The sequence below is a fragment of the Rhipicephalus microplus genome, chromosome X (assembly GCF_043290135.1).
Source record: "Rhipicephalus microplus isolate Deutch F79 chromosome X, USDA_Rmic, whole genome shotgun sequence".
NCBI classification, from domain to species: domain Eukaryota; kingdom Metazoa; phylum Arthropoda; class Arachnida; order Ixodida; family Ixodidae; genus Rhipicephalus; species Rhipicephalus microplus.
The window spans coordinates 181036539-181049761 of record NC_134710.1 but is presented as its reverse complement, the minus strand read 5'-3'; the positions used below and the strand labels follow the sequence as shown (position 1 = coordinate 181049761).

Genomic DNA, 13223 nt, shown 5'->3' with positions numbered 1-13223 from the left:
CAGAACTAATTTACCATATGTGATTAAGCAAACTTCATCACTACTCACTGATGTCTTTGTCTGATACTGCTCATAAGGTCTTGGATTCAGTTGGTGGTATCGGGTGCGAGGAGTGACTGTCAGTGTAACAGTACCTTTCACTGGTTTGCCATATGTGTACCTGAAGACGTGAAATTCAAATATACATAAAATTCTTCATCTCATTCCATTATTAAAACAAAGAAGGGTATATTGCCAACCAGTAAATTACAATGTGAAATATAAACTGAGGGTAATGACTCACGTAGCTGTGACTGTCGCAACAACTTCTGACTTGTTGTAAGTGACATATGCAGGAAGGCCCACTTTAACCTCGAAAGTTGGCAGCACTGTACATGAGCAAAGCATGCAAAGGAAAAAAAAATTGCAAGCACAGTTTTAGTTTAAATATTCTTGCAATAGCACATCTTAAACCCCACAAAACAGAAAATAAGGAACTAACTTACCATATTCAGCGACCGTGAAACTCTTCTTGAATTTCTGACCCTGTTAAAGATTTCGAGAACCACAGTCAGATATACACAAATTCTATAAAGCTTCTGAAATTCAGTCAGCCATGTACAATGCTCCATCAAAGTTGCTGACACACACTATATATAATATATATAAATTCAGGTCACTGTATAGTCATGTGCAAACAAAAACTGAAACTATGACCACTCAGTGACCTAAAATGTAAATTCAATGAAAAAAAAGTAGACTAAGAGGATTCATATTATTAATTATTGGGATTTAACATTTCAAAACCCCCATATAATTATGTGAGATGCCGTAATGAAGGGCTCCGGAAATTCGGACCACTGGGGGTTCTTTAGCATGCACCTGAACTAAAAGGATTGAGCAGATGGATATAAAATTTAAAAATCGGTTCTTTTTGACAAGAGCAGTCTGTATAGAAATATAAATTACAAACCAGTCACATTAATGTACAATATGCCTAAAGGCAAGTCCTCTAAATTTTCAATTTTTATTAACAATAATAATTGTTCAGGTTTAAAATAGGAAGACCACGATACGATTATGAGAGACATTGTAGCTGAGGGCTTCTGAACTTCCAACCACCTGGGGTTCTTGCACCTAAACCATGATATCAAGGGCCTCTAGATTTATTCTCTATTGAAAAAGAGGCCGCAGCAGCCAGGATTCGATCCTGTGATCATCGGGTCAGGATTCGAACACCCCACCCCAAGGTGGGTTTTTCATTTTTCATCCAAGCTTTTTTACCCATTCATTTACAAACATGTCTTAGCTCATTTCTCAGTTCCCAGCAGGAAGGCTTTGCTTTAAGCTCTAAAAAGCTCTATGCATAGATCATTGAATGGCTCACATGTATTACACGGTCATAGAACAGACCTAATTTCCCTTAGCTCTCCAAGTTATTGCGTGCACATTTCTATGCCCTACAAGCATTGCAGAACCATCATCTATGCTACTGAAACCACTTTATACTGCTCCATTATAGGTAATAAGGCTTGAAAATCAATGCAACCAAAGCAATGCTGCTAATAAATGCACAGAGCAAACAGCTAAGCTTTGCACTATATAACAAAAAGAACTTATAAGTTTATTTTCATTATAAAGAAGGCCATGACACATCTTCCAGCAAACATTGAGTGATTAGGTCAAAGGGACACTATAGTCAAATAACAGTTTACTTGAGGGAAACCTCCATGTATGACAACATCTAAAACGACAATTTTATCACCAGTGCCCTACTTACCGAGAAATCAAGGTAAATGCACAAGAACACATGCGCCGCAGTAGGACATTCTCCAAATGATCCCGATGGCATCAGACAGACCGCCTACAATTAATCACTAGTAATCAATCTAGCTGCACTAAATAAAGAACCTTCCGTGCATCAAGAGATGCAATAAAATACCGTTTGTTCGTTTATGTTTGCTTCATGGAAAAAAGAACCACCAGATGGGGAATGGGGCATGGTTCATGGGAAATGGTGCAAGTGGTTCTAAAATTCAATTTTCGCGTAGTTACACTGGATAGGTGGTGCCATCTAGCAGGGCGTAGTTGAACCAAAAAATGTCTGCCATCTCTGAACCAATGGTGGGAAATTGATCAATGGCCATTGCTGCTGTGGCTTCTCCTGCTTTCAGTCTGCTGCTAGTAGCACAGAAAAACCGGGCAATGTTGTGCATGGAAACAGTGATGCGAGTCGGTCCAGTCGGTCCGCTTCTTGAGGCGGGTAATTTCAAGTGCGCTAACCCGATGCGGACCACTAAAATGCGATTTTATTTTAAAATAGGCCTTTCCTTGGCACAAAAGTAACACTATGAGGTTTCTGGGCAGCTATTTCAACAATCAAAGTCGACTTGATAGTTGCCTTTAGTGTCCCTTTAAAGTCAACCACCAACAAATGCGGGTGACTGAGCAAGTAGAAATATTTTGGCTTCTATTCTGTGTCTGAATTTTTATTGCTCCTTGCTTCAACTTCTGAACTCTAAGGTACTTTTAAAAACGTTTGATAAAGTAAACTCTTCCAGTTTTCCCTTGAAATTAACACACCTCTCACTCAGTCCTAAAAGTTCTATTCCTGGTGGTGAAGAAGTATACAAACAACAATTGAAAAGAAACTTTAATACTACCCTACGTTTCGAGTCAGCTTACTAATGACCACATACATTATTAATTACTCACTATTACCATGTGAACACACACACAGAGATTTAACTCAAATCATTCATTGTCAATTATTCTTACCAGTACATCCACATTAATAGTCCAGTCTCCAAGAACAGGTTGATCAGAAAGTTGGAGCTCAGATGAGTAAATGCCTGTACGAAGAAGTTGGCAAGATATTTTTTGAACCACTAGTAACAGAAGGCAAATACTATCAAATAGATGTTTGGTAGACTGATTAATAGTCATGCACTTAACAGAGATAATTTACGTACCTCGCTGGGTAAATACACGGTCCCACTGATGAATTCTGTTGCCCTTTGCATCCTGAAAAATATGCAAAAATTTATACTTCACCACTGTGTTCTAGAAACAATCAGAAAAAATCATTTATAATTTATGCTTTTGCTAGACTTAACTTCACAGCAACAATTATGGAGCAACTACACAGCGGTAATGGCTAAAAAGTATAGAAGCATCCACATTCTACTATATTGACAACACCAAAACAACTCTTTATACTAATTATACATCATGACAAATTACAAACTTGGCAGAGTCATGTGCTTTTAGAACAAAGCACTTGGGACCTTCAAACTACTCGCCAGTGGCATAGCCAGGTGATAGCACACCGCGCTCGTGCCCCCCGCCCCCCCCCTCCTCATACTGTTTCTCGCCATGGCATAGCAAAAAATTACCCTTTTAAAAAAGTGTGCCCATCCACTAAAAAAAAAAGAAATTCTGCCTTTGTCTCTGCTACTCATTTATGAAGGTCACATTTTAGAAGTTTCAAACAGTCATGTTTACAATATAGGCAGAATGCAAGGAAACTCTCCCTATGCAGGCCATTTCATCGTAGAAATGTTTAAGTGTATGTGATGCTCATAAATTATGCATCGGACAAAAGCCATGTCTTGCTCTCTTTACTCTGCTAATATTTGTCCCACGAACTAACTATATGCCCTGTACTTAATGCCTTGCCCTGTTTTCCTCCTTTAGCATGAGTGAGGAAGAAAGGTTCTATAAAATAGCCTGTAGTATCCTACATACACTATTCAGCTCACTTTGTAATTGCTTCAGCAAAGACAATTTAAATACACTTTATCAAGAACACTGCCAGACTTGAATAAGAGAAAAGATTAGCACTCTTCCAGCACAGGTAAAGTTGTACACAATAACACCACATTTCAAAAGACAGAAAGCTCAAGATTGTGTACCAATAGTTCACATTGATGCAATCATTCTCAGTTTATTATACTGCGTAAAAGAAATTAACTTTAGTACTAGAAATAAGAAATGTGCAGAATGTTTTATGGAGCACGGAGCTTGAAAGGCGCTAAATAAATGAGAGGGCAAATTGTCTCACAGCAATGAATACATCCATGGCACCAGTCACGGTTGGTAGAAGATACGGATCCACCACAATCACACGAAACAAGACTGAAAAGAGGAACAAGACTGACTTACTATGGTACTCTAAGACATAACCCACGATCACAAGAGAAAGCAGAAACTCAGTAAACCCCATGGCTAATGATGAGACACAACTATAGAGCATTCAATAGCTCTTGAGCAATGAACTTTTCTACATTTCTGACATAAAGAGCCAAGGTCAAGTTCAGCTTTACCACACTGTTTCTTTTCTCAGATTGCTATGAGCAAGCTAGTTCAGTCTCCGCCCAGCGACGTGGTTCTGGTAGGTAGCAGCACGTATCCCGCTAGACAGCAAACACAGGAGGGAGTGCGTTCCATGCTCGTAAATTAGTACATAAACACTTGGAGCAATGCATGTTTCTAATGAAACTACAAACTTTTTATTGTAACTAGATGCATTACTATTACTTTCAGTGCTTCACTTTTTAGGAAAAATGATTTTTTCTACATCAGTGCACTAAGCACAAGTAAAAGAAGCACTAGTGACAGCTGGGATGCAACCCGCCCCCTTCCTGTCAACATTTAAAGCAACTGGGATACCCAGGTGTGGATGGAATCGATAAGGCACACTTATCACACAACTTTTCACATTTATGGAGTAACCCTCTTTTGAATACATTATTATTTCTAAGGAATTTCCACAGGATTTCAAGATTTCCCATTGTCGAGCACAAGGGGAGACAGGAGAGCTCATTACTGAAAAGCAGAGAGGCTAACCAGTGCATATTCACCTACATGCTTCTCAGTGGGGACATGAATGATAAAAAAGAGGAACAAACAAGAAAGGGAATGAAGTAAAGAAGCATAAAATATTGGCAGGGCTGCAGTGTGGACAACTGTTTCTCCTTTCTTAATTGCATACTTTTACAAAGTGAAAAGACTGGTTGGATTATCGTTAAAATGTCCCAAAGCAACTCGGGCTATAAGAAGCATTATTGCAGAGGACGTTCCATAATTTATACCAGATTAGTCTTCTTAAAATGCATCGAAATCATACAGTACATGGGCTTCCAGCATTGCTCCTCCATTGAGCCGCTGCCTCTATTGAAACCACGTATTTCATGTCAGCAGCCAAATACCTTACCCACTAGGCCGCCCGTCAAAACGCAATGAGAAAAGAAGTCAAACATAAGGTATGACCACCTGATTTACAGTAAAATGTAAGAATTTATATAATACTACATCTATACTAAAAAATTAGGTGCTGTGTGTGTGTGTGTGTGTGTGTGTGTGTGTGTACACACGTGTGTGTGTGTACACACGTGTGTGTGTGTGCACCTACGTGTGTGTGTGTGTGTGCACCTACGTGTGTGTGTGTGTGTGTGTGCACCTACGTGTGTGCGTGCGTGTGCGCATGCGTGCGCGTGCGTGTGCGCATGCGTGCGCGTGCGTGTGCGCATGCGTGCGCGTGCGTGTGCGCATGTGTGTGCGTGCGTGTATTTCATATGTTCAATCCTGGAAAGTGTGGACGCGAGCCTCACCAGCATGTAACTGGCCCTGATATAGTAAAGAAGAAACTCGCATTAAAATATGCCTGTGAGAAAAACCTCCCAAATTCAAACAAGGCTACACCAAGACATGTCGCCGAAAAAATGTGCTTACCTTTCTGCCCTGGTTTGTAGACAGCCTTGTCTGTTTGCATGAAAACAGAGTAGCTCTTGTGCTCATAGGTGAGGTCAGTTTCATTTCGGAAGTTCAGACCTCCTGAGCCTTCAGCTGTAATTTTGTACTTTCCAGGGCCCCAGTCACCGATCTGCACGTTGATATATCATGATGAGATGTGCTTACTTTGATGAGAGAATAAATAATGTCTGTGGAACATTCAGCTAAAAAGCCATTTTTTTTTCATACACTGTTCAATGTAACAGAGCTACTGCCCTGTTGCAGATAGTGCCTGTAATCCAGGAAATTTGTATCAGTGAACACAGCAACACTTCAGACGAGCAATGTAAATGACACCAACTTTGAGAAGTTGGATATGCATGCAGTTAAACCTCAATACAATAAAGTTGACAAAATCTGCAATTTATTTCATTGCATTAAATTATGAAAAGTATAGCTACCAATAAATTCTTCTCTACACGAAATATTTGGTTCAAAAAGTAAGATAGTACATGTAAAAAAACTGGCTTAAATCAAGTGAATAAACGAGAGACGTGCCTATCACCTCTCTTAATTGTTTTTTGTTGCTTTTTTTATAACATCTTGCAAAAAAGCAACTGCTAATGCTCGAGTGAGCCTCTCATGGTCGCCTCCCAAGTGGCTGGAAAGGTAGCAGATGACTCCCCTCCAGCTTTGGCATTTCGGTACGCTGAGGTGTCGTACGAGGCCATCATTCTTGTTGTTTGGGCACCATGTCTGCACACTTTGTCGTGTACGGGTACACGAACTCTCACGGCAAGTGCGCCGTCAAAACTTTTTCGTTTTTCGTCTGAAAAGCGGTACCCACCACTATGAGAAAACAGCGCTTAAGAACAGGATGAATGTAGAAATCGCCGTGCTTTGTGTTCTTTCTTCGTTCCACAAATTAGCACTGTTTTATACCATATACCTGACTAGCACAGCTCGATCAAGCTCAACCATTTCTACACAGTATTGAAAAAGGAGATATACTGCAATCATTTCTGCGGTAACAATACATTTTCATGTCATATTATTACAGGACTCCTCTTCATTTGCCATCTTGTGGGCTACACTCAGCAGCAGTCCAGCAACATGCCGACAAGATTGGCCGAGTATGCAGGTATAAAAAACTGGTAGTAATATTCTTAAGTCAGCAAAAGAAAGTGGGACTCACTCGGACTCACTCAAGAAATATATCGAGTGGTTTGGACCCACTCTGACTCAGACTCGCCAAAATTTTCCTGGGCCGAACTCACTCGGATTCACACTCGTGAACATTTTCTTCAACCGGACTCGCTCGAACTCGGACTCGCGGCTCGATCCAAGTCTGAGTGATTGATTGATTGATTGGTATGGGGGGTTTGACATCACAAAACCACTATATGATTATGAGAGACGCGGTAGTAGAGGACTCCGGAAATTTCGACCAGCTGGGGTTCTTTAACACTTTCGTGACCATGGCTATCCCCATTGATAGTATGTTTTTGGTGTTTACAACTTGTATGTTTGCCCTTTTTCAAATGATTTTGGACACCCTTGTGCTATCTAACGCGTAAAAGAAAGAGTATTTTATCAGTTCCACTTTTGTGTTTTTCTTTTTTTACCATGTGGTGATTTTAAAGTAGCTTTTCATGCGCACAAGCGAGCGTGCATAGTTTCAATCATGGCGTCGACGTCACGTGTGACCACTTCACGAAAACGGCGAATTTCGAGGGATTCTCATGCATGTGGGCTGGAATATTCAAATGACGACAGCAGCACAGGCTCAGAAGACAACATCCGACACTTTTGATTTCACGACGAGAGTTCGTCAAACGGCCCCGGAACATCAGTGGTCGTCCACCGGTGAGTTTAGCTTTCTGCTCGGGCTGTGTTATAGTAGGCGCGCTTCTGTGTAAGTTGACCCGATGTGTTCTGAAGTTTAGCGCTCTTATCTGCAGGGCGTCCACTTTCTTCGGGTGGGACTGCTTGCCAGCGGCAGCCCAAGGATGGCCGTTTCGTGCGTGGAGGCAGCCGGGAGTGAACCTTAGAGCCGCGTTACATAGTGCCGCACAGCCCTTCGTGAGCGCTGTCGACTTTTTTTTTTTTTTGTTACAAGTTATTGGAGAGCTATGCAAAAGCACAAATAAATATGCTTGGACGTATATTTTTCAGAAGCTGACGTACAGCGAGAGAGATGGTTCTTGGAGGCCCCATAGTCCACCTTGATGCTCGTACACGAAACGCTCTTCAGGGCTAACGGCACCAGCCAAAAGTGATATATATATATATATATTAATTATTATATATATATATATATTATATATATATATTATATATATATATAATTATAATATATAATATTATAATATATATATATTATATATATATATATATATAATTATAATATATATTATATATTATATATATATATTATTAGAATTGTAAATTATCCTATGAACAAAGAAAAGTTGAACAGAAAGCTCCCATTCATTCAAGGCTCTAGCCCTCTCTCAACAGAGATCGGAGGTCGATGTGGCAGAAGAGTTCTGTGCCAACTTATCTGGTCAACTCGCAGATCCCAACATCTCCACACTCTCACGTGGTGGCATGACATCACACGATCACCACATGGACCAACTTTTTTCTATTCATGAGCTTAAAGCAGCACTAGCTTTGTGTAGACGGACATCAGCACCCGGGCCTGATGGAATATTGTACAGAGCACTGTGTCACCTTGGTGAGTGTGCGAGGAGTGCCCTCCTCGAGATATACAACGATTCGTGGCGAGAGGGCACCATCCCAGTTAACTGGAAGACCAGCCATTTGGTTCCATTACTGAAGCCTGGCAAGTCACCATTGGTGCTCACATCATACCGCCCAATTGCACTGGCTAGTTGCTTGGGCAAAGTGATGGAGAAGATGGTACTTGGACGGCTAGAATGGTTCCTGGAGCATCACAACACCTACCCGCACGCTATGACAAGATTTCGCCGTGGCCGGTCATCAATTGATAGCGTCATAGACCTGGTCAGCTACGTGCAACACGAAAAAGGCCGTAAGCGTCTCTGCACTTCTTTATTTCTTGATGTTAAAGGGGCGTACGATAATGTCACACATGAAGCTGTCCTCACCGCTCTCAAGGAGGTGGGTGGTCGGATGTTTCAGTGGCTACGCAGCTATCTCTCTGAGCCATCTCTCTGAGCTATCTCTCTGAGCTATCTCTCTGAGCTATCTCTCTGAGCTATCTCTCTGAGCTATCTCTCCGAGATAAGTGTCACCATCCTCTGAGAATCGAGAATGGTGACACTTCGCTCCATTACAGCCACTGTGGTGTTCCCCAGGATAGCATACTTAGCCCTGTACATTTCAACCTGACGCTAATAGCTCTCAATGAGCATCTGCCAAGTACTGTCAGATTGTCAATGTACGCGGACGACATCTACGTTTGGACGTCTGCAGTAACACGTCTACAGCTACGAGCGCGAATTCAGAGAGCTGCCACTCAAGTTGCTATTTACCTCCGTCAACGAGGTCTGGAAATTTCCTCCGAGAAATGTGCACTTGTGGCATTTACGCGCAAGCCAATGCAGAACTGCAGCATTCTGATAAACAGCGAAAGGATACGTCACCTCCGATCATACAAGTTCCTAGGTGTTATAATTGACAGAGACCTCTCATGGAGCTCACATGTATCATACAGGAAAAGGCGATTGACAGGCATCTGTCATTTGTTCAAGTTCTTCGCTGGAAAGAACTGGGGAATGTCCACAACTGCTATGTTGCGACTATACAGGGTTCTTTTCCTTGGATTTCTTCGGTACAGCCTACTTGTGTTAACCAATGCAAGTAAAACAAGCATACGAATGCTTCAAAGTGTCCAGGCTCAAGCACTCCGGATATGTTTAGGCTTGCCCCAAAGTGCGTCAACAGCGGCAACTATCGCCATCACAAGGAACAACCTCATCAAGACCCACATTAATGTGGAAGTGCTGAGGACACATATACAAGACCTTGCTCGAACTTCTCGACATCACCTAGCCTCTCTACCAGTGGTCCGACCATGCACATCTTACTGCAAAACAGTGACCGCACATGGTGAGTCGATCCCAACTTCGTTCTCTCCTGGCGCTAGACCTGCGACTCCGCCATGGTGCCTCGCTCAACCAATAGTTAATATTAACATACCTGGCGTCCAGAAAAAGGCTAATTTGTCGTCACCACCTCTTAAACAGCTCACACTACTTCTCTTGTATGAGAAATACCAAGACTCCACACATATATACACTGACGGATCGGTTCAGCCGGACAGCTCTACAGGAGCAGTAGTGATACCAAGGTTGGCCACGACAATTAAATTCAAGACATCTCACGCAACAACATCAACGACAGCAGAATTGGCAGCACTTCGTGCCGCGTTGCAATTTGTAGTTGATCAACCTACACGCAAGTGGACTATTTTCTGCGACTCGAAGGCGGCACTGCAGTCTCTACTATCAGCCTTACGACGTGGACCACACGAGCAGCTGGTATAGAGATAGCAGAGGTTATACACCACCTGACTGAGAAAGAGCACCAAATTACATTTCAGTGGTTGTCCAGTCACTGCGGAATCATCGGCAATGAACGGACCGATCAAGCTGCCCGCTCAGCTCACACAGATCATAAACTACGACTACCACTTTCAAGGACAGATGCTGCACGAAAGCTCTGCAGGCTTGCTCGCCAGCAAACCACATCACAATGGAATCAGCCACACTTCAAGCATGCCCGACTGTACTCGCTTGACCCTACGCTAAGTCTTCAAGTCCCGTCGAGGCTTTGCCGAGCAGACCAGACCCTGTTATGTAGGCTGTGGTTGAGCGTTGCGTTTACCATTACCTACGCTTTCCGCATTGGGATGGCCGACACCGCAGCCTGTGGCCACTGTGGCAAAGAAGAAACGATCCAACATATTCCTTGTGACTGCCTAGCGTATAGTAAACAACTATGCCTTCGCAAGGAACTCAGAAAATTAGATAATCAACCTCTGTCGGAGCAAGGAATTCTACAATATCGACAAGTTGCAACTTCACAGAAGAAGGCCCTGAAAGCGCTACTACACTTTTTGCAATCGACCGGCCTTACTGAACGATTGTAGCTAGGATGCCCTTCCTGTGTGTGTTTTCGTTTTCTTATGAGTGCGGGTGCGTTTTTTTTTTTCTCTATCTACCCCCTCTTTCTTGCTCCTACTTCTCCGCCCCCAGCGCTGGGTAGCAAACCAGATGCCAATATCTGGCTAACCTCCCGGCCTTTCCTTTCTCACTCTCTCTCTCTCTGAACAGAAAGCAAGTGTTTTCTGTGAAACATGTGTAGCAAGCCTGTGGTTTGCCGCATCGCGAAACTGGTTCGCACGGTGGCATGAAAGACACTACGTGCAATGTTATTTTATGTACACAAATACTTTAGTATTTGCAGTGCTTATATTTACAGGCTAATTGTATGTGCTCCTTGTGCTTAAAACATATATTTCTATTTCTTTTTATGCTTAGCCTGTTCAGAGCAGTGTTGGTGTTTTTTTCGTAGTATTGTTAATAAATTTGTGGTTTCAAACTGACCATGTTTGAAAGATAACTCCTAGCTGTACAATTTGACACCATAAATATTAACATCAGTAACTTTGGGTGCTATAAAAAAAGGTTTCCAGAACTACTCAAGAACAGCCAAATTTCTCATGGTTACAAAAGTGTTAATGTGCAGCCAAATCTGTGCACACGAGCCTACAGCATTTTTTCCCGAGTCTGAGTGAGTCGACTCATGAGCGAGTTTCCCTCCCTATGTATATAACACATTTAAACACTAATAAAAGGCTAGTACAGAGAGTTGAGCTACGGTGAAACAAGTAGTACACGAGGCAGTGCACGCAAATTTACATTGCATCCAGTTGTAAGAAAACCTTTAACATTGCAAAGAAAAGCGGTTAACAAGGAATATGAACACATATTTTAGTGTCTTTATTGTGCATGCGAAAACTCAATCTTCCCTAATATCCAGATCAGTATGCAACCTTACTGAAAAAGAGCTACTAGTTCACTAGTATTTATAAGTTAAGTATATACGTCTTCTTATGGGAGGAAAAGGGGGGCTCTAAAGCAGGAGCGTAGCAAAAACATGTAAAACATTCACACGGTATGTTCGTGTAACAGTATTGCACATGTGAGACAAAATTTCACGCTTGCACATTTATTTATACAATGAAGTGGCAGCACACAGCAGAGTCCATGATTCACCACTTTGCCGAGGCAGAAGCCAAAAGCACATTCCAGGCATAGTACACAGCAAGTATGCTGAATATTTCACATGACCTAAGGGGCACCTCGCTGTTGCCTGAGTTAGGCGCAGCAGGCATATTCGGCTTGTTTCCACATTTATTGCGCGTACACATTTCATATTTACTACCTAAGTGCTTCGCACTTTTGTCGCATGACTGAAGCGTTATTACGTACGTGTCTCAGAAGTCTAAAAAGTATATATCAGTGCAATCTACTTTGCTATAGCACTACAAAGGCATGATAGAGCAAACACCTGTACTCTTTTAGGTATACTAAGAATGGAAATATTGCTGCATCATAACAGTTCTACTATTGCATACTACTACTTGCATTCTGCTATTGCAACATCACCTACTCGCTACAAATTCAGCCCTCTACTTTGATATTTCTTTTTGGTTGTCCTAAAAATATTTCTTGCCTGGCAACATATCTGCAGTGTGCTCCAGCGATGTTCCCGCTCGCTTTCTTATATCATGCCGTAACGATGTAAGCACCCATTTTCATTGATGACAAACAAGCTGTTCGAACAAGGCCAACTTGTTGGCCACTGGTGTTCAGGTTTATCATCTTCTTCACATATAGCCTTCTACTTTAAGTACCCAAGCACGATGAGCCTGACATACGGTCGCTGTGCTTGAGTTAATATAAGTCCAAACCTTGTGAGTGCCGATCGAACATTGAGAAAAATTGCAAATCCAGCTCATGTGCAAGTAAGAAAATTGAATTAATTCTTCTTCGATCATTTTGACACACCGAAAGTATAAACAAACGTCAGCCAAATTTCAAGCGATCTAGCTTGTTCACACAGGCAGAAACAGTACGATGGTGGGAAATGTTCACATATAAACTCTCACACCTAGCACTCCGAAGGCTTCCTCAGGCACACGATAGGGGGCGCTCACTGTTTCACGAAGTGTCAATTTTCTTATATAGCAGCCACATTGTGAAAGCCAAGCCCTGTGATGTTATCGTGCCATGTTAGTGACATGGCTAGACATCAAAACCACCGACCCAGAGAGATACGATGCCGACATTAAGTTCTCCTAATTATGCAGACCACTGGCTCTCCACTCCTCCCCGTAGCACGCACGACCTACAACCGTAACTCACCACAAAAACAAAAGGGTTTTAGTCTAATATCGCATGAAAGCAAGGCAAAAACATGCATTATAGTGCCTTTTTATGGTGGTCATATTTTCT

The 13223-nt window shown here is 42.0% G+C and overlaps 1 protein-coding gene across 3 annotated transcripts in view; it reads right to left on the bottom strand.

Annotated features, from left to right (window-relative positions):
- The window catches only part of LOC119177242 (CD109 antigen), a 134114-nt gene that overhangs the window by 54469 nt on the left and 66422 nt on the right, over positions 1 to 13223 (bottom strand). For all 3 annotated transcript variants that reach the window (XM_037428675.2, XM_037428673.2, XM_037428674.2), the window contains 7 exons: positions 5713 to 5863; positions 4043 to 4116; positions 2952 to 3003; positions 2758 to 2831; positions 486 to 525; positions 284 to 368; positions 49 to 160 (listed from right to left, as the gene is read on the bottom strand). In XM_037428675.2, coding sequence (XP_037284572.2) covers positions 49 to 160; positions 284 to 368; positions 486 to 525; positions 2758 to 2831; positions 2952 to 3003; positions 4043 to 4116; positions 5713 to 5863 — 588 coding nt within the window. The remainder of the gene's footprint in view (positions 1 to 48; positions 161 to 283; positions 369 to 485; positions 526 to 2757; positions 2832 to 2951; positions 3004 to 4042; positions 4117 to 5712; positions 5864 to 13223) is intronic.